Genomic DNA, 21,097 nt, shown 5'->3' with positions numbered 1-21,097 from the left:
ATAAGAATATTTAATTCATTCAGATCTAGGATGTGTTATTTTAGTGTTCCCTTTATTTTTTTGAGCAGTGTATATACATTGAAAACACAGCCATGTAATCTCCATAGGAAAACATTGGCAGTAGAATGGCCTTACTGAAGAGCTCAGTGACTTTCAACGTGGCACTGTCATAGGATGCCACCTTTTCAACAAGTCCATTTGTCAAATTTCTGCTCTGCTAGAGCTGCCCCGGTCGACTGTAAGTGCTGTTATTGTGATGTTGAAATGTCTAGGAGCAACAACGGCTCAGCCGTGAAGTGGTAGGTCATATACTGTATCATAGCCATTGAACTCTGCAACTGTTTTAAAGTCAGCATTGGCCTCATGGTTAAATCCCTGAGAGGTTTCCTTTCTCTCCGGCAACTGAGTTAGGAAGGACACCTGTATCTTTGTAGTTACTGGGTGCATTGATAGACCATCCAAAATGTAACTAATAACTTCACCATGTTCAAAGGCATATTCAATGTCTGCTTTTTTTTTTTACTCATCTATCAATAGGTGCCCTTCTTTGCGAGGCATTGGAAAACCTCCCTGGTCTTTGTGGTTGAATCTGTGTTTGAAATTCACCTCTTGACTGAGGGACCTTACAGATAATTGTATGTGTGGGGCACAGAGATGAGGTAGTCATTCCAAAATCATGTTAAACACTATTATTGTAGATCATGCAGCTTATTATGTGACTTGTTAAGCACATTTTTACTCCTGAATTTATTTAGGCTTGACATAACAAAGGGGTTGAATACTTATTGACTCAAGATACTTCAGCTTTTCATTTTTAATTAATTGGTAACATTTCAAAAACACAATTCCACTTTGACATGGGTGACACAAAAATCTAAATTTAATCCATTTTAAATGCAACAAAATGTGGAAAAAGTCAAGGGGTGTGAATACCTTCTGAAGGCACTATAGATAATTTAGGTACAAAGCTTGCCTGAGGAGAACTAATGTGTGTTTTTATATTTTTTGAGCTGTTCAACCCTTTTTAGGGCATCCTGGGAAACACTGACCAAAAACATGGTTCCTACCCTGTCACACTATCGTTGTTGTCTGTATTGACTATCTATGAATGAATGAAACCAAGGACTCATGGTGAAACTCACCATTTCCTGATTCTGCTTTAATGAGTTGTATTTCCCACCCCATCCATTTTTTATTATTATATCCAATGATATGAAAATGGAACAAATGTTTAATATTACTGGACATTTTCATACTTCAGAATTTTCTAAATTCCGTCATTGTTTTAGAAAAAAAAACATGCAAAGACAAGTAAACAAACATCAGAACTGTAAATTTTGACACAAAATACATGCATTCGTTTTTATTCACAAAACCAGTCCAATTTTCTAAATGAATACAAACATCGCTGTTGTTTTAAAAGATGTAGCTACCAGCAACATAATCCAAAAAAAAACAAAGAAAAAAAAAACAAAGAAATCTTTTTTCAGTGCGTTCAAATGGGTAGACCCAGAGCTAAGCTATTCCAAATGGAAGTGCTGTCTCCTAGTGCTGTCACCCTCTGTGCTATTCCAAATGGAAGTGCTGTCTCCTAGTGCTGTCGCCCTCTGCGTTGGGAATCCTCATGACACACACTAGTTTGGGCCACAGGAACGTAAAGGCTGCCAGTTTCACAAAATAAAAAGCTTGGAAATACAGGCGTGGAAAACACGGTTGGTTGGATGGTTGGTTTGTTGGTTGGTTGGTTGGTTGCTTTGTTGGTTGGTTGGTTGGTTGGTTGCTTTGTTGGTTGGTTGGTTTGTTGGTTGGGGAGATTCCAGTTCTCTGGACTTCTGCCCGATGGGATAACAGTTGCTATTTCATTTCGATAAGTATTTTTACATTTTGAAATATCTCCTTGTTCTTTTACAAGACAACCAGCGATCCGTTTTCCAAAACAATATTTGTAAAACAAAAAACAAAATCATCAAATAGACAAGGCTTTAAGTTTAAGAACAATGGAGCTAAAATTACAATAGTGCCTGCCGTTAGCCACTAGTTTGAAAATATAGCCGTAAATGTACATTCTCTACACAAGTACTGTATCTTTCCACACGTGAACAACATTAACACCAAACACACAAATGAGTTGATTGTCCACACTCAGTCCGTCATTTCTGTTTGGCAACGAACAGTTCCATGTCTGAGAGACAGAAAAAACCTGCTGGAAAAAGGACAAAAGGTACCAAAATGGAAACATAGAAAAGGGAATGAAAGTTGCCATAGATATTTTTCTTTATGTTCAATTTTTGGTTCAAGGAATAAGCAGGTGCATCCATTACTCAATTGATTATTTTTTTGTATCATTTCTGTTGAGTTCTTTTGTATATTTTTGTTGTTTGTTTGCTTGTCAGCCAGTGTCCCTGCCGAGACAATCCAAGCGAGAGTTGGCATTGCACTTGATCGCAGAGCTTTGGGTTTGGGTAGGTAAGGGGGTAAGGGGGTAAGGGTGGAGGAGGGTCAGAGTCTTACTGGAACCATCGGAATGCTGCTCCTGTAGGAAGCATCACCTTCTTAGAGAAACAAAAAAACAGAGAGAGCAGAGGGAAGGAGAGGGTTAGTAGATACAGGCTGAAGAAAACACATCCCGAGACCCATTGTAAACTGCAACATCTGCAGTTTTTTGTTCTCTCTCTCTCTTTCGCTCTCTCTTTCTCTCTGTGGACGTTTTTCTCCCCCAGACTAATGATTGAATAGATTCAGACAACAACATGCTCATCAAATCTCCACATCAAACACATTTACAGACACCATAACCCTCCATATCTGCCGACTCCTGTCTTCTGCTCTCTCTCTCTCTCTCTCTCTCTCTCTCTCTTTCTCTCTCTCTCTCTCTCTGTCTCTCTGTCTCTCTCTCTCTCCTGCGTGTCTCTCTCTGTCTCTGTCTATCTCTGTGTCTCTCTCTGTCTCTCTGTCTCTCTCTGTGTCTGTCCCCCTCCCCTCCCCTCAAGGCTCTATCAGTGAAATCACTGCGTCCCACACAGACATATCCCCAGCCCTCCCCTCCTCCCTCACCTCTCTCTGGCCTTCTGGCCCACACCCCACCCTCCTCCCTCATCAGCCATGGGCAATGGCCTTGGCTCCACGCGAAACTCGATATGGCACATTCATTATTTAGTCACCACGCAGTCACAGACCTCTCCCACCACACCACACCACACCACTCTCACGGGTGACACTGCTCTCTCTGTTCCTCCCTCACTCCTCTCTGTGTGGGATCTCCAGCTCTGACTGCATTGCACTAGGCAGGGCAGGCACCAATGCAATGCAGCTGCAGGGGTTCAGTGGTCGCCTGCCAGTCAGAAGACAGAGGACCACTGGGGCTCAGGCTCAGTCCCCAGAGCTGCAGCACGGCAAGCATTCTGAAAAGCACAACTCTACTGCGGCACAGAATCTCACGTTAGCTAGGACTGCCCGGGGCCAGTCAGGAGTAGCGCCACAAACACTTACGCACCCACACACACTCATTCCCTCACCAGGGCTTGACTTGGACTGAAATAGGTGCCGGTTCTCCATTTGGGTACTGTTGTTCATATTTAGGTGTAGGAGCTCCACAGTACTGTTGAGCGAATGTTCTATAAGAGGAACAGGAGCTGAAGCAGTAGAACATTGAGGCTCCAGCGAGCTCCTGCCCGAGTCAAGCACAGTCCCTCACACACACTCACGCCTACCTCCACTCACGCATATGAACATGCAGACACACACCTCCACACACACAGGCACAAATCACAACCGCACAAAAAGCACACGATTCAGACACAATCTAAACGACGTACACACCATTAAGATAGTAAGAAGGTTGCAAATGTTGGACACTAGAAAAGCAAGGAGGTCAAGGTGGTGCAAGGTCCATAAGCACCTCACTAATGACCTTTCACCTATGACACTCAGGCACATAGATGCTAACCTCAAGCCCTTTTTCACTGGGAACCAACACATTTAAAAAGGAAAAAAAACTCTGAGCCAACACCTGTGACCTCCACTCTGCATAAACACGGTTGTTTGTCATGTCTGGCCTAGGGGGAGGGGACTCCCAAGGTCACAATCCATTCCAGGGGTCCATTTCAATGTCCAGCATCTTAATCTCTGTTTATTGATTTAACTATGAATATGCTACTGCTACTTTCCTCAATGGACGCTGCATATAGCCTATGCTTTCCCCTACCCAGGGGCCTTCTAGCCTTCCTTTAGCACACATACTGAGAGAATTGGTTAGCAGAACAGGTCATACTCTGAAATGGCTCCAGTATCTAATTTGTTATCTTATTTGTCCTGGCACAGTTTGACTGTGGTGGGGACAGCTGATCCAGGACCTGCCCATAGGGGAGTGTTCTCTTTAGAGCAGAGCATTAGGCTAAAGACTCCCATCAATCACTTCCCACTGGACAGCCCCAGGTCCACTTGTCACAAGAGCCCTTTCTCCCTGAGCCTTGATGCTGAGAGACCTCGGACAGTTTTAGACCGTGATGTCATCTCTCCCCTCTCGTAGGTAGGCTATGGGAGTCAATAACCCCACTGCTGTATGTGGGTTGAGCTGTCTGCAAGTACATCTGTCTGTCCGTACCTGTCTATCCTACTCCTAGCAGTTTCTGTGTCTGGCTGGCAACTTGCCTACTGATCTGTGCATCTCAATGTCAGGCTGCATGCCTGTGTGTCTCTGCGTCAGTCTGCATGCCTGTGTGTCTCTTTGTCAGTCTGCATGCCTGTGTGCCTCTGCGTCAGTCTGCATGCCTGTGTGTCTCTGCATCAGTCTGCATGCCTGTGTGTCTCTGCGTCAGTCTGCATGCCTGTGTGTCTCTGCGTCAGTCTGCTCTCCCAGTCTGCCGTTCGGTTTCTGAGAGGGGGGGGGGGGGGGGTCACAACACTAAGTGAAAACTCTCTGGCTCCAGTGTCCGCATGCCTCAAACTGGCCATATCGCCAGACATCTAATGCCTGTAGTGGGTCGGCTTGATCTGTCATCAGGGATATGATACTTGAAACGCACCAACACAGACACACAGTTATTGGTAAACACACAGCCATAGCAGAATGTTCATCAAACAGTGATGTATAAACTTCAAACAAACAAACATTCACAAAAAACAAAACAATCCCCCCCAGGCCCCAAGTGACCCTGACAAACAAATCCAAACAACAGACCATAGTACAGAAACACACTAGCATTAAAAAATAAATACACAATATAAACACAGATTGTGACCTAAAATTCTATACCTTTCTCACCTAGACAGCAAATAGCAACAGTGAGACTGAACCAGTCAACAGTGAGACTGAGCCAGTCAACAGTGAGACTGAGCCAGTTAACAGTGAGACTGAGCCAGTCAACAGTGAGACTGAGCCAATTAACAGTGAGACTGGTCCAGTCAACAGTGAGACTAAACCAGTCAACAGTGAGACTGAGCCAGTCAACAGTGAGACTGAGCCAGTCAACAGTGAGACTGCAGCCAGTCAACAGTGAGACTGAGCCAGTCAACAGTGAGACTGAGCCAGTCAACAGTGAGACTGCAGCCAGTCAACAGTGAGACTGGTCCAGTCAACAGTGAGACTGAGCCAGTCAACAGTGAGACTGAGCCAGTAAACAGTGAGACTGAGCCAGTCAACAGTGAGACTGAGCCAGTCAACAGTGAGACTGCAGCCAGTCAACAGTGAGACTGCAGCCAGTCAACAGTGAGACTGCAGCCAGTCAACAGTGAGACTGCAGCCAGTCAACAGTGAGACTGCAGCCAGTCAACAGTGAGACTGCAGCCAGTCAACAGTGAGACTGCAGCCAGTCAACAGTGAGACTGCAGCCAGTCAACAGTGAGACTAAACCAGTCAACAGTGAGACTAAACCAGTCAACAGTGAGACTAAACCAGTCAACAGTGAGACTAAACCAGTCAACAGTGAGACTAAACCAGTCAACAGTGAGACTGAGCCAGTCAACAGTGAGACTAAACCAGTCAACAGTGAGACTGAGCCAGTCAACAGTGAGACTGCAGCCAGTCAACAGTGAGACTGCAGCCAGTCAACAGTGAGACTGCAGCCAGTCAACAGTGAGACTGCAGCCAGTCAACAGTGAGACTGCAGCATGCTGCAGAAAGGGACTAGTTCTCCTGGGCTCCGTTTATTTCTGTTCAAATGTAGCGTTCCCAAAATAAATCCAGACATCTCCAGCCAGCGAGGTGTGAGGTGGCAAGGGCCTCGTCACGCTACCTCCCCCTAACTCTGTTTTTACAGCCATCTTTAGTCTGCCATGAGGTTTCGACGGGAAACCTTCAACACCCCCAAAACATGGAGCCGTCGGCCTCTCTTTCTATTCTCACATACACAGACCACATCAGACTGTATAAACTTCAACTAATGTCCACTCACGTGCATCAAAAACGAACAACTAACACACACAGACCAACAATTAAAACCTTTCATAAAAATCTGTTGCAAATTTGTAATAAAGGAATTATAAATGTGCTATCAAAAGCAGTGATAGTCGCTGAGGTCTCTGAGAAAATGTATACAAAACACAAAAACAACCTGTTTTTCCCCAGATTTCGGGCGTCTGAAGAGGTCAAAACAAACCAAGCATTAAAATACTTATTAAACCATGACACATCCTTACGACCAAATACACACACACACACACACACAGAGAGAGAGAGAGGGAAACACACACACACTACAAGCACTATGGCTAACAGTCTATGCCACCTCGCTAAGTGATCCCCATCCATTAGCCTCCCTGTTAGACAGCCGGCTGTGTGTATGTGAGATGTGACACTCTGGGGCTGTTTCCACTACACTCCAGCTGAAGCAAACAGCAGACGACTGTCTGTGGCGTGCTGCTTCCGAGCCGGACCAGATGACCATGGCCCTCCATTTTGTCCCGGGTGCTGCTGCCCTGGTGTCACTGAACATGTCCTATCCTCAGTGACCAAGAGTAATGAGTGGGTTGGGCAATATTTTTCGAACCGTTCCATAATTCCCCAGTTTACAGAACATAAAACAGAGTAAACTAGATAATATTATCTGTACTGTCCACAGTGTGGTGATACTTAACAGGGGAACATAGGTTGATAGTACAAGCAGTGTAATCTACTGTAAAGACTGACCGAACCCCCTCCATTGACAACATGAACGGCAGTCCTCTCAGGCAAGCCCTAATAAATTATAAACCCGCCCATCTGGAAGATCAAAGTAGGATACTGGGGGACAAATATCAGATGTGTTATTGTACAAAATATGTTTTGTGCCATCGTTCTCACCTTTGACCTTCCGCACTACGATGGCACAACTCGTCTGACCTACTGACTGACTGTGCGAGTCGACTCTCTGGCCTACTGGCCTGTGGACCAACGCAGGCACTAACACAGAACAAGTTCTAGCCAGCATTGGCCTGCTGAGGGCCCGTTCAGATTAGGCACACCATTTTTTTTTTTTTAAAGATAGAAGAACTAACCCAATCTGAAGGAGAGGTCAACAGTTCATTCGATGCTAAGCTATTCCAAATGGAAATGCTAAACAGGTGTACATAGCTGCCCCGTTAACATCACATCAAGTGCCCTGCTAAGGCTGTCCTGCTGATGCGCTGCAGGTGGAAAGCACGACAACAAGCAATCTGATTTTATTAGCAGCATAAAATCCTACAACTATCGGACATAAATCCATGGGAAACAGAGATTCGTTTGCTGCGATTCTCTCTTGTGGTTCCGGGGCGAAACAAACGCAGACGTCGACCTCATAGTGAAGGCTGCAGTCACGCATATTCAATCACCTGCTGTTGATCTGATGCCGTGAACAACTGGTGGACTTTTCTGCCATGTGACCACTGATGGCATACTACCAATCAATAACACACAGGAAATTCTATTACTATCACACATCCACAAGCATCTGATTACTTAAGAGAACCGTTTCAGAGTAAGGTTAGGGCTGTGCACAGTGCAACCATTTGACGTGACATCTGAAGTGGAATCCTGTCTTGATTACAAAAGCGATGATGGGGGGGGGGGGGGACACATGCGGGTCAAGCCCTGAGTAATCTGAGTTGTTGCATGTGTGCTCGGGGGCACAATGGCCAGATTACACCAGATGATACCCCACTGTCTCGTGAACGTGAGTATTGTAGTGTATCTGTAGCAACAGGGAGATACTGTATTCAGGATCACAGCATTCTGCAACAGACATTGGTAGAGAGCCCACTTGTTATGGTCAGGACAGGATTGTGTACTAGCATAGCACATGTACAGAGTCCGCGTAAGATATTGCCGGCGTCGCTATTGGCGGAACAGAGGCCGACAGAGAAGAAAATGTCGATACCCAGGCAGCAGAACCTAAAGACACCACCATTGTCTTTCCATCTAAGAAAGGAACCATACACTTTTGAATGTGATGCTCACCTCTTTTGTACAATTAACGGGGGTCAATTGCTTTACCCCTCTTAACGGCGATTCAATATTGCGTAATGTCATCGTGACAATTGAGGTAATACACCAAAATATTGTCAGGGACGTTATGTCATTTGTCATCGCATGTTTATCAGAGCTTTTGGAGCAGTACTGACATCATGAATGTAATTGTCAAAGGTGCCCTAAAAACACGATCGGATATCCCACAGGAACTTCTCTGAGGTCACAAAAGGGCGACACTGATTCGAGTTTGGGCCCAGTGCCACTGAGGTGACCCAGATGAGAAGTTTGCAGGCAATTTAGCCAAAACAGGCGTGCCACAGGAGAGAGAGAGATCGGTCGAGTGGGGGGCGCCTGTGCCACACTGACACCTGGTGCTCCAGATGACAACCCCATGGCCAGATGGACCATGTCACACACACATATGCTTTGCCACACATACTACCCATCCAAAACATGTACACACAAACACATCCACAATGTCACGCACTGCAACACACACGGTCTCGTGTCAAACATCTACAGAAACTCTTACAATCCTAAAAAAGCCCAGCTCTCTCTCGTTCTATCTCCTCATTCCTCCTTACACACAAACCCGCGGGGCCACACTGATTTAGTAACATATCACACAAAACATCACGCGCACACACACACACACACACACGCACACACACACACACATTTGTGTTAACAGAACATGCATTGACCCCCCCCCCCCCCCCCCCCAGTCGAGAAATGCACAATCTACCTGTTTTGTGAGGGCATAAAATAAGAGCTGTGTATGGTGGGTGTGGAGAGGGGTTTGCTCAGTGCGTGTGGAGGACAGATTAAAGAGACCCCATGGGGCATGTCTACCCCCCCCCCCCCCACACACACACACACACTCCCCCTCATCACCACCTGTTATTCTCCTGCTCTGCTCAAAGCCTCACCCCATCGAAAAGACGCTCCACACCCTTCAGAGCAGTGTCACGCTCTATACATACACACATAAAGTTGAGTTGTAAGTGTGTATGGTTAAGGTAAACTCCCAACACTCTTTCCACACCTACACTCTTTTGGCTCCCGGTAGAACCCTTTTTGGTTCCACGTAGAACCCTTTTTGGGTTCCATATAGAACCCTCTGTGGAAAGGGTCCTACATGGAACCTAAAAAGGGTTCCACCTGGAACCAAAAGAGTTCTACCTGGAACTAAAAAATGGTTCTTCAAAGGGCTGCTATGGGGACAGCCAAAGAACCCTTTTAGGTTCTTGATTGCATCTTTTTTGCAAACTGTATTTTATTTAACTAGGCAAGTCAGTTAAGAACAAATTCTTATTTACAATGACGGCCTACACCGACCAAACCCAGACAACGCTGGGCCAATTGTGCGCCGCCCTATGAGACTCCCAATCACAGCCGGATGTGATATAGTCTGGATTTGTGTCTGTAGGGGCACCTCTAGCACTGAAATGCAGTGCCTTAGACTGCTGTGACACTCGGGAGCCCATCCTGCCTGACCCTTCCTTCTATGACCCTCTATGACCCTCTATGACCCTTCTATGACCCTCTATGACCCTTCTATGACCCTCTATGACCCTTCTATGACACTCTATGACCCTCTATGTCATCTCTATCCCCCCACTGAGCTCTTACCTCCAGAGCGGCAGACGGTTTCTTTTTCAGCTCCTCACATTTGCGGAACTTGCAGATCTGGTGGCCCGTTTTGCGGTTCCGGCAGCTGCTGCACGTCTCGCAGTTAATCCGCCGGCGGCAGGGCGGGCACATGCCGCAGCGTTTCCGCTTCTTTTTGCCGGAGTTGATGGCCGAGGCCAGCTCGCTCTGCGCCGGGTACTCGGCCAGGCCGGCCATGTGCAGCGCGCTGTCGGCCAAGAACACTCCTGCCGGTGTCATGATGAACAGCCCCGGGTTGAACGGGAAGCCGCCTCCAACACCGTACGGGAAGTCCGCAACACCGCCAACAGAGTCCACAGCAGACGCACCCTCCAAGTCGCTTGCCCCTGAGCCTGAATCGCTACCCCCCATCCCCATCCCCATCCCCCCCGGCAGCAGCATGTGCTCCATCCCAGCCCTCTTTAGCAGCTCCGCCGCCTGGGCAAAGTGCAGCAGGCCGTTCTGTCCCTCCAAGACCTGCTCCAGGGTCCGGTCCAGCTTGGCTGCCGCCAGCGCTGAGACGGTGGGCTGGGGCTGTGGGGGCGGCTGGGGCTTGGCCGGGTGGCTCTTGGCCTCTCCGTTGTGGTGTGCGTGTCCATTAGTGTTGGTGGGGCAGGCGGCTGTGTACTGGGAGAGGGTGCGGGACCTCTTAAGGCTCTTACTCAGGGGCTCACTGATGATGCCACTGCGGTTCCTGCGCTCGACGACAGGGACATCCTCCGTGCAGCTGTTCCGCTCCAGGGCCTCGGCTGTCCGGTCTCGGCTTCCCTCCGACCGTCCGCTAGACATGGTCCAGTGCGTGCAGGGCTGGGGGGGGCGGGAGGGGGGACAGGGGGCGAGCAGAGGAGGGGGAGCCGATAGGTTCTCACAGTCTGCTCTGAGCCCAGGTGAGGTGGCACCTCCCCGCTGTGGACGAATCGGCCAGCCAATCACAGGCAGGCCCTAGAGCCCTGGCTCTCGCTCTAAACCTCAGCCCTCATCCGCATCCTTTCACTGGCAACCTACAAAACTGACACAGGGAGAGAGGAGAGCGAGAAGGGTCCTTCAATAACAGGCTCAGTGTTGGACCTAGACAGCATCTTAGTAAACAACCGACTTCATTGATATAAATGGGACAGCAACTCTGCCATGCCTTAATGTTACCTGTTTCTTAGATTGAACACGGCTGATGGAGAGAGAAAAGAAAACTGCAAAAACGAGACAGCTCACTCAGAGAGTATGTATCTAAACAGCTCACTCAGAGAGTATGTATCTAAACAGCTCACTCAGAGAGTATGTATCTAAACAGCTCACTCAGAGAGTATGTATCTAAACAGCTCACTCAGAGAGTATGTATCTAAACAGCTCACTCAGAGAGTATGTATCTAAACAGCTCACTCAGAGAGTATGTATCTAAACAGCTCACTCAGAGAGTATGTATCTAAACAGCTCACTCAGAGAGTATGTATCTAAACAGCTCACTCAGAGAGTATGTATCTAAACAGCTCACTCAGAGAGTACGTATCTAAACAGCTCACTCAGAGAGTATGTATCTAAACAGCTCACTCAGAGAGTATGTATCTAAACAGCTCACTCAGAGAGTATGTATCTAAACAGCTCATGAACACAGTGTAATAGCCCGGGAAGATGTGTCCACTTACACAACTAAACGTTCATCACCCCCCCCCCCCCCACAATAGAACATTCAGAACACAGCAAACATGAATTATACTAAACGACAGCGACAGAAGAGAGCAGACAGCGCTATGTTTTCTCCTCCAATTTCACCAATTTATGAGCTAATTCCCACCCTCTAGGTTTAGGTTGAATGCAGCCATAGTATTTCCCAGGAGAAAACCATGAAGAGCTGGCCTGTGGAGACTCACTCTTTCCATCAAAGGGATTTGTAACAATAATTCCCACACACTACATGCAGACACAATTGAAATCCATTTTCACATGAATTAAGACTTCAGACCATGAACAATCCCCACGTTGCCATCCCGCTCTCCTACTCCCAGAAACGTTGACTTAGTGTTAGTGGTGGTACCGCTGCTGGTGAGGGTCAAACTTCATGTTTTTGAAGGATCTCCTGGCATGTGACAATGTTAAACATTTGTTTATGTGTTTAATTGGAGAGTTTCATTCCAAAATGCAATATATCCAGTATTAGAAATACGGGGATATAAACTGTTATTGTTTAAAGAACTTCTGAAAGAGGTTGGTGTGTTTTGATCTAATGACGGCACGGGGGTGGTTCAAATGTGCTTGTTTGTAATCCATCACCTGATGGATTCATTTCAGAGAGGCAAATAATCATGTTCTGTTGCCAAATGCTATATATCCGCCACACTCTCAGAGAAATATTGCCAGGTTTTACACAGTAGAATGTACCAAATAACTACATGTTTAATAAAGAACTGTACAAATGATACATTTGTGACAAACTCCCCCCCCCCCCCCCCCACAGTTTTACAAAAAAGTATCAATAAAGTAATATGACATCTGTATGTAAAATATGTACATTTTGTTATTTAGCAGACTTAGGTCTTGTTCAGAGTGAGATGCAGTTTGTCCATTCATCTTAAGATCGCTAGGTGAGACAACCACATATCACAGTCAAATATACAGGATACGGACGATCCATTCCAACTCAACAATGGATGTATAGCGTTTTGCATCAAACTCCATTTTAATACTAAAATCCATGAATTAAAAATATGAGAACAGTAATATTTTACAAACACATGAAGGTACCCATCAAAAAAAAAAAAAATTCTGATTGAAAAAAACGTGTGTGTATATTGTTTTGGAACAAAACTCTTCAATTGACTAGAGCAAAGATGTTGACATAGTTTGCATATCTTGTGTATATAGGCATTCATCAAATCTTTGTAGATGAATAGTCACTTTAATAAATCTACCTACATGTACGTATATACAGTTGAAGTCGGAAGTTTACATACACTTAGGTTGGAGTCATTAAAACTCGTTATTCAACCACTCCACACAATTGTTGTTAACAAACTATAGTTTTGGCAAGCCGGTTAGGACATCTACTTTGTGCATGACACAAGTAATTTTTCCAACAGTTGTTTACAGACAGATTATTTCATTTATAATTCACTGTATCACAATTCCAGTGGGTCAGAAATGTACATATACTAAGTTGACTGTGCCTTTAAACAGCTTGGAAAATTCCAGAAAATTATGTAATGGCTTTAGAAGCTTCTGATAGGCTAATTGACATAATCTGAGTCAATTGGAGGTGTACCTGTGGATGTATTTCAAAGCCTACCTTCAAACTCAGTGCCTCTTTGCTTGACATCATGGGAAAACCAAAAGAAATAAGCCAAGACCTCAGAAAACAAAATTGCTGACCTCCACAAGTCTGGTTCATCCTTGGGAGCAATTTCCAAACGCCTGAAGGTACCACGTTCATCTGTACAAACAATAGTACGCAAGAATAAACCCCATGGGACCACGCAGCCGTCATACCGCTCAGGAAGGACACGCGTTCTGTCTCCTCAAATCAAATCAAATTGTATTTGTCACGTACACATGGTTAGCAGATGTTAATGCGAGTGTAGCGAAATGCTTGTGCTTCTAGTTCCGACAATGCAGTAATAACCAATGAGTAATCGAACCTAATAATTCCACAACTACTACCTTATACACACAAGTGTAAAGGGATGAAGAATATGTACATAAAGATATATGAATGAGTGATGGTACAGAACGGTATAGGCAAGATGCAGTAGATGGTATAGAGTACAGTATATACATATGAGATGAGTAATGTAGGGTATGTAAACATAAAGTGGCATAGTTTAAAGTGGCTAGTGACACATGTATTACATAAAGATGGCAAGATGCAGTAGATGATAAAGAGTACAGTATATACATATACATATACATATGAGATTAGTAATGGAGGGTATGTAAACATTATATTAAGTGGCATTGTTTAAAGTGGCTAGTGATACATTTTTACATCAATTTCCATCAATTTCCATGATTAAAGTGGCTGGAGTTGAGTCAGTATGTTGGCAGCAGACACTCAATGTTAGTGGTGGCTGTTTAACAATCTGATGGCCTTGAGATAGAAGCTGTTTTTCAGTCTCTCGGTCCCTGCTTTGATGCACCTGTACTGACCTCGCCTTCTGGATGATAGCAGGGTGAACAGGCAGTGGCCCGGGTGCTTTGCTGCAGGTGGGACTGGTGCACTTCACAAAATAGATGGCATCATGAGGGAGGAAGATTATGTGGATATATTGAAGCAACATCTCAAGACATCAGTCAGGAAGTTAAAGCTGGGTCACAAATGGGTCTTCCATATGGACAATGACCCCAAGCATACTTCCAAAGTTGTGGCAAAATGGCTTAAGGACAACAAAGTCAAGGTATTGGAGTGGCCATCACAAAGCACTGACCTAAATCCCATAGAGAATTTGTGGGCAGAACTGAAAAAGCGTGTGCAAGAAAGGAGGCCTACAAACCTGACTCAGTTACACCAGCTCTGTCAGGAGGAATGGGCCATAATTCATACAACTTATTGTGGGAAGCTTGTGGAAGGCTACCTGAAACGTTTGACCCAAGTTAAACAATTTAAAGGCAATGCTTCCAAATACTAATTGAGCGTATGTACACTTCTGACCCACTGAGAATGTGATGAAAGAAATAAAAGCTGAAATAAATAATTATCTCTACTATTATGCTGACATTTCACATTCTTAAAATAAAGTGGTGATCCTAACTGACCTAAGACATGGCATTTTACTCAGATTAAATGTCAGGAATTATGAAAAACTGAGTTTAAATGTATTTGGCTAAGGTGTATGTTAACTTCTGACTTCAACTGTATTACCTCAATTACCTTGACTAACCAGTGCCCCCACACATTGACTCTGTACAGGTACCCATTGTATATAGCCTCACTATTGTTATTTTACTGCTGCTCTTTAATTATTTATTACTTTCATTTCTTACTTTTAAAATGTAATTTTGTTAAAACTGCATTGTTAGTTAAGGGCTTGTCAGTAAGCATTTCACTGTAAGGTTACACCTGTTGCAATCAAATAAAATGTGATTTTGAATTAACACACAAAAAGCTATTTAGAAAAACAAACAAACACAGGTTGTGTTACAAACACTGTAAGTTTGTTGGTTGTCATACTTCATATCATCAACCCTCAAATAACATATACAAAAGATAAGGTGCTAATGTTGTAATCTGAACTCATCATTATGCCTGGATGCCCTACTTTCGGTCCAATTAGCTGTGTTCACATATAAGGGTGGTATCGCCTATGATAAACAATAATGTTGTGTTCAAAAAAGAATGGAGGATGTGCACAGATAGTGGAGGACAGTGTCATGGCATGGGTCAAGTTGGTTGTCTCTTTTAACCCTCCTGCTGTGTTCAAGGTCGAATTGGTCCCATTTACAAGTTATCTCTGAAACATGTAGTTCATTTAAACTGATTGTCATCAGGTTCCATGACTTTGTCCACTCAGGGCATCTGAACACACAAAATACATTTGGATGATTTTCATTACATTTTGGGTGTTTTATTTAACTTTTGTACACCTGTGGTGTTCCCGGTCAAAAATGACCCGTCATTAGGAAGGAATGGGTGAGACTACAATTAGTGTATAAAATTGAGTTCAGGCACATGCCCATTCATCAGATGGACACACTTCCTCTCCCAGACCCCCACATACATGTGTGTTTGAGCGAGCAAACACACACACACACACACACACACACACACCTCACTCCCCTTCTTGGCTTCCATGGCAACCCCCCACGAGAACCTTTCCCCAATAGAATTTTTCCCCCATGGGAACCACACCTGTTGGCATTCTCACAAACAATCGCAACATTGTTTCAATAATATATAGAACTTTTCTTGCAGTTCTGGTATACAAAGCTTTTTTTGAGGCCTTGCTCACAATTAATTCTGCAGCAGCACAATGAAACAGACGATATACTGTATGTAAAGGCTCTTGATAATATCTTTGATCATGACACTGGTGAGGAGGAGCGAGTCCTTGTTAAACTTTGACACAAAGTAGTCTGTGATAAATAGCACAATATGTTTCATCTGAGTATTTGTTGAAGTCATAATAATCCATACATTATGCTTTATTTACTCAAAAACGAGTTGTATGAGATCAGGTCAATGAAGCCTACCGGCCATCAATAGCAAATAGAAGTTCAAAACGAGTAATGTTCACAAGTTGATAAAAAGATCTAAAAGATTAGGCGATAATATATGTATTATTATGGATTTATAATCAGCTATAATGGGGACGGTCATTTTGAACCGGGAACACAGAATTAATTAACATGAAACAAACACAACAGGAGGGTTAAAATGCTGCTTGACAGTCTCTCTTGGGGAACATCTTATTATTCTCTATGAGACCATTTAATTTGCACAATCTAAGAATTGAAAAACAACCAATTTGCTGGTTGGGTATTTTTTCCCAATTCATTCATACATTAAAATGAACTAAAATGGATTTGACTTTTTATCCAGAGTGTGTACAGCTGAAAGATCCTAATGGCCAACCTCCTATGAAGAGACACACTACCCCACTGACCTGTCCCCACTCACAAACAAGCACCTCCCTGAGAAAAACGGAGGAAATGGCCGGGCCAGTCCTTATAAGGGAAACAAAGGGAAGGGGAGGGAGAGAGGATGGGGTCTGCGCAGTGTGTGGAAATTGGAAGGCCAAAATTAGTGGGAGGTAAAGCTTCAAAGGCAGGAGCGCAGCCCCCGCATTCTCACCAGCTCAGGGGTCCGTGGCGCCAGCGGACTGGAGCCAGCAACTCAGCTCCTCTCCCTGCTCTCCTGCTCTGAGTCTGACCAGGGCTCTGCTCTCTCTCGCTGCTGCTACAGGGCCGCCCGCCTGCTCCACTAACGTCTATGCCTGTGTGTGTGTGTGTGTGTGTGTGTGTGTGTGTGTGTGTGTGTGTGTGTGTGTGTGTGTGTGTGTGTGTGTGTGTGTGTGTGTGTGTGTGTGTGTGTGTGTGTGTCTCTCTCTCTCTCTCTCTTTCTCCTGTCCTTGCCTCACTCCGTCTATGCTGAGAGTGTCTCTCTGTCTGACCCACATCCTTCGCACTCTTTCCATCTCCATCAAACATGAACACGTCATTCACAGTCCATCTTTCCCAAGCATCTCAGTGCCTCTTCTCACTCTACCATCCGTCTTCCAATGTCAAGGCCATGCCTTTCTAATAGTCTCTGTCCCACCTCCATATCATTCACAGTGACTCCTTGCCCCTTGACCACATTCCTTCTTGTTTTCACCCGTTCTCCTAATATCACTCTCACTCTGCTCCTCCGCCATGTCATTCACACACTCCCCCTGTGCAGGGGCGGCAAGTAGCCTAGGGGTTAGAGCGTTGGGCCAGTAAGCGGAAGGTTGCTGGATCGAATCCCTGAGCTGACAAGGTAAAAAAAGATGTTGTTCTGCCCCTGAGCAAGGCAGTTAACCCACTGTTCCCCGGGCACAGAATACGTGGATGTCGATTAAGAAATTTGGGTTAAATGCGGGAAAACACATTTCAGTTGAATACATTCAGTTGGACAAATGATATCTCTTCCAGACCCTAGACTGATCATCTCTTCTCTGTCACTCAACAGTCCCCCAGTTTCTGTGACCAAAGTATTCTCTCTGAATAGAATTATCCCAAATGCTGATACTGTTGAGATGATGGTGATTAGAAAAGCAAGGGTGAATGCACAATGAGGAACAGGTTGGTGAAAAAAAGAAAAAAAATACGTATATTACTGGGGGGAAATGTATCTTCCTCAATGACGTCATTACCCATCATGCCAAAGGTAGCCTTAGATTATTACTTCTATCACAGCTTCTTCCTCCTGCTCAACTTCTCCTAACTTCTCCTATCACAAATAGGACTGCCATAATAAAACATAAAAATACTTTCCAACTATACTTTGACTGAAGCACCCACTCTCCCTGCTCATATAGGTCTACACTGATTACGTCGGGGGAGGGGGGGGGGGCTGCTAGAGACATAGCTCGTGCTTCATCCCTGGAGGTCAGCGCGCAGCGGTAATTGGGCCCTCTCTGCTGAATAAACCATCCCAAGGAGTCTTTCCATACAGGCTCCCCAAGGCCAACGAGAAAGGGAGCTGTCTGGAATATACAAACAAAATGGACTAACCCACGAGCGGAACTGAACAATCTTTGAAATCTGCAAGTGGAAAAAGTCATACTGAAGTTTGTATGATATAGGCCTAATGAATCATTTCGATTTTTAGAACATATAATGAATATTCCTCAAAGTATTTTGCTGTATTCATAAAATCCTCATTAGGCCGATGAAAAAATAACCACAGCCTATAAAAAGAATGGGTCTAGTAGGCAAACAAATAAACAGATAGGCCTAAACTATTTGGGGTATTAAAATTGGGATAGATAATACTGTCAATATGGCAAAATAGGGCATTTATTGCAATAGTTTTTGGTCCATATTTGCTGCCAGTCTAAAAAATAACATGTAGGCCTATTAAGAAATAAATATTAATTTTTGACATCAATCATAACACCAAAACATCTAACAACAAGCCATGCCAACTCTATGTTGTGGGACGCTGCAAGGTAGCTCAGCTAGAGGCTACTTCTTGGTTCAGGTAATGCAGAACCAAAGACAACACTTCCCTTCCCTTCAAACGCACGATCACGCAGACACGCACATCTATCTTTCTAGTCCTCTCCCTCGGTCTCAACCCCCCCCCCCCCCCCCCCCCCCCCCCCGCCTTCACACACTAGCACGCACACACACACACCGTCAGGAACATTTGTGCACGAGACCCAAGGAAGTTTATAAAGACCAGAATTAAATATCCAACCTGCTGCGTCTCTCTGTTTTTATTTTCCTTCCCATTCCTGAGTTAAAATAAACAAAAGTATATCCGTGCGATGGTGTGTTAAATCGTTACTAACTATTTGTGTAAAATCGTGACTAATTATTTGCATAAACATGCAGCATAAGAGCGCCACTACCGGTGGCGGATTGCGGCAGTACCAGGGGGGTCGCGGTAAATCCAGGCTTGCAGCCGCGATACAGCACAGAGACATCGCGCGCAAGAGACTGGCTGATCGTCGCATGCGGAACAATGAAGAACAAACACGTTCGCTCTACAATAAAATCACTCAGAGAACACCTGGCATACTGTTCTTCGGATGACTCGGCTATAGGCTAAATCGAAAACAAATCCCCCAAAATCTTGCTCGTTTTTCAGCCATTAGCCTATTCATTTTCACAAAAGCATTTGTTGATGATTCAAGGGAACACTGCAGAAAATAAAAGTTCCGTTTAAATGTATCTCTAGGTAAAGAGATGCCTCATCACCACCTGACATTAAAAATATTACAACCAGAAACGTCATCAAGACCCAACGCAAACTGCCATAATTTCAATGGAAAATATTTCTGGAGAGCGTAGAGTTTCTTGGAGCGCATGTGATCAGATGATTCACACTTTCATTATTCACCCCAAAAATCTTTGAATGAAAGAACAGCTCTCCACAATTCTACAAACCTCTAGAGCATTGCCAAATGATCGATGAAAAATGTACAAATGAGGATAGAATGTGACAGGAGAATGACGATTATGGCCATTCAAAAATATCAAACCAATAACCGTGCATGCATCACATGCATCCGAGACCCGCGGATCCTAATTGTATCTAACATTAAAGCAGCACAAAAAAAATACCTTTTGTCTGGACTCAATGATCTGAAACCCCGGTCTCTGCGGTGCCAGCGTATGGTCTGCACCAGCACGTTTGAGAAGAACCATTCTCCCATTCTCCCAGTTAACTTGATCGTTAGGAAGATGACATCCCCAACTTTCAGCGGACTTCAACAAAGTATGATCCCCCCCTCCCTCCTATGTATCTGCATATTTGCAAACACTCTCTCTTTTTTGTTCGCACCTACCAAAGCGGTTCCGAGTGTAGGGGAGGGCTCCCACTGTCCAAGCCGTCCGTCTCCAAGCTTACCGTAGAGCTTGATGTAAAAAAAATAAAGGGAAAAAACCTTACACTAAACCAATTAAATTAACATAGTCCTCGCCTGTATAGAACAAGCGGGAAGTATAATAAGAAATGATTGTAAAACGTACTTTCTCGGAAGCTGAGCGTGTGGGATCTCCAACCTTTTCGATTCTCGCAATCCCACCTACATCCCCGCTCGCCGAGAAGAACATGCAAACACATTTCATCGATTTTTGGAGCTTCTCGGAAAAACCGAACTGGACTTTCGGCAGCATGGCGACAGAAAATAATATACCTTTTATACTTTTTAAAATATAGCGATGTATTACTCTTCTCGAGGCTTTCAGGTGCTCGACTTTGAATATTCAAGGGGCGTGTAATGAAGAACATGTTTGTTATTAAAGCTTGACGTGTTTATGACTTTGAGATGCATTTTACTGGTTGTTGTGGCTCCCATCAGTGCTGGCTGTAGGCACATTATGATTTGTTTCTCTCTGTGTGAGCGCAAGTGGATATTTCGCCATACCTCTTTAAGACTCAACTTTCCTTTAACACATTCATGTTTACAGATAACTTTCACAGTGCAATCCGTCAATATGGAAACATATCCGATGGTTAATATTGCACGGACAAAAACGAATATTTTTCTCTTTTTGGATTTTCAGTGATGGACATCCACATGTGTGTGAACCTAGCCTGTTAATGCGAAGTGTCAAGGTCTAGGCTATTACCTTATTTTTAAAATCGCCTACCAAAGCATGGTAAGATGCGCTATTGCAATTCCCCTTTCCAGTAGCAATGAGTCTGATTTGCAAAACAACATAATTGTCTTGATGGTAGAACTTCATTATTATAAATTGACATCATGTTGTCCTTCATTGACATTTTAATGTTCTAATTTAGGATGATAACACTTTCGTGTGGCATGTCACTGGTGGTTTCTGATGGTAACCATGTTTATTTTACGCAGCGGCTGACGGTGAGTAATTAGGTAATTAGACGATGGG

General features: G+C 44.4%; 1 protein-coding gene across 8 annotated transcripts; it reads right to left on the bottom strand.

Moving 5' to 3' along the window:
• Window positions 1-811: 811 nt before the first annotated feature.
• Window positions 812-20,455, bottom strand: LOC110511048 (CXXC-type zinc finger protein 5). 8 transcript variants are annotated; one of them, XM_090186894.1, is made up of 4 exons: window positions 20,219-20,351; window positions 19,811-20,103; window positions 10,058-11,084; window positions 812-2,549 (listed from the first exon to the last, which is right to left on the bottom strand). In XM_090186894.1, the coding sequence occupies exons 3-4, from the start codon at window positions 10,862-10,864 to the stop codon at window positions 2,508-2,510; spliced, it is 849 nt and encodes a 282-aa protein (XP_090043020.1). In that variant the 5' UTR covers window positions 10,865-11,084; window positions 19,811-20,103; window positions 20,219-20,351; the 3' UTR covers window positions 812-2,507. The 8 variants fall into 8 exon arrangements, with proteins under 8 accessions (XP_090043020.1, XP_090043017.1, XP_090043016.1 ...); XM_090186891.1 differs by having other exon boundaries at window positions 812-2,552; window positions 20,031-20,103; XM_090186890.1 differs by having other exon boundaries at window positions 812-2,552; window positions 20,035-20,103.
• Window positions 20,456-21,097: the final 642 nt, after the last annotated feature.

This window comes from Oncorhynchus mykiss, chromosome 10 (genome assembly GCF_057628025.1).
Source record: "Oncorhynchus mykiss isolate SJ-2025 chromosome 10, ASM5762802v1, whole genome shotgun sequence".
Lineage (NCBI taxonomy): Eukaryota > Metazoa > Chordata > Actinopteri > Salmoniformes > Salmonidae > Oncorhynchus > Oncorhynchus mykiss.
The sequence above is the reverse complement of the archived record's forward strand: the minus strand, read 5'-3'. Positions and strand labels throughout refer to the sequence as shown.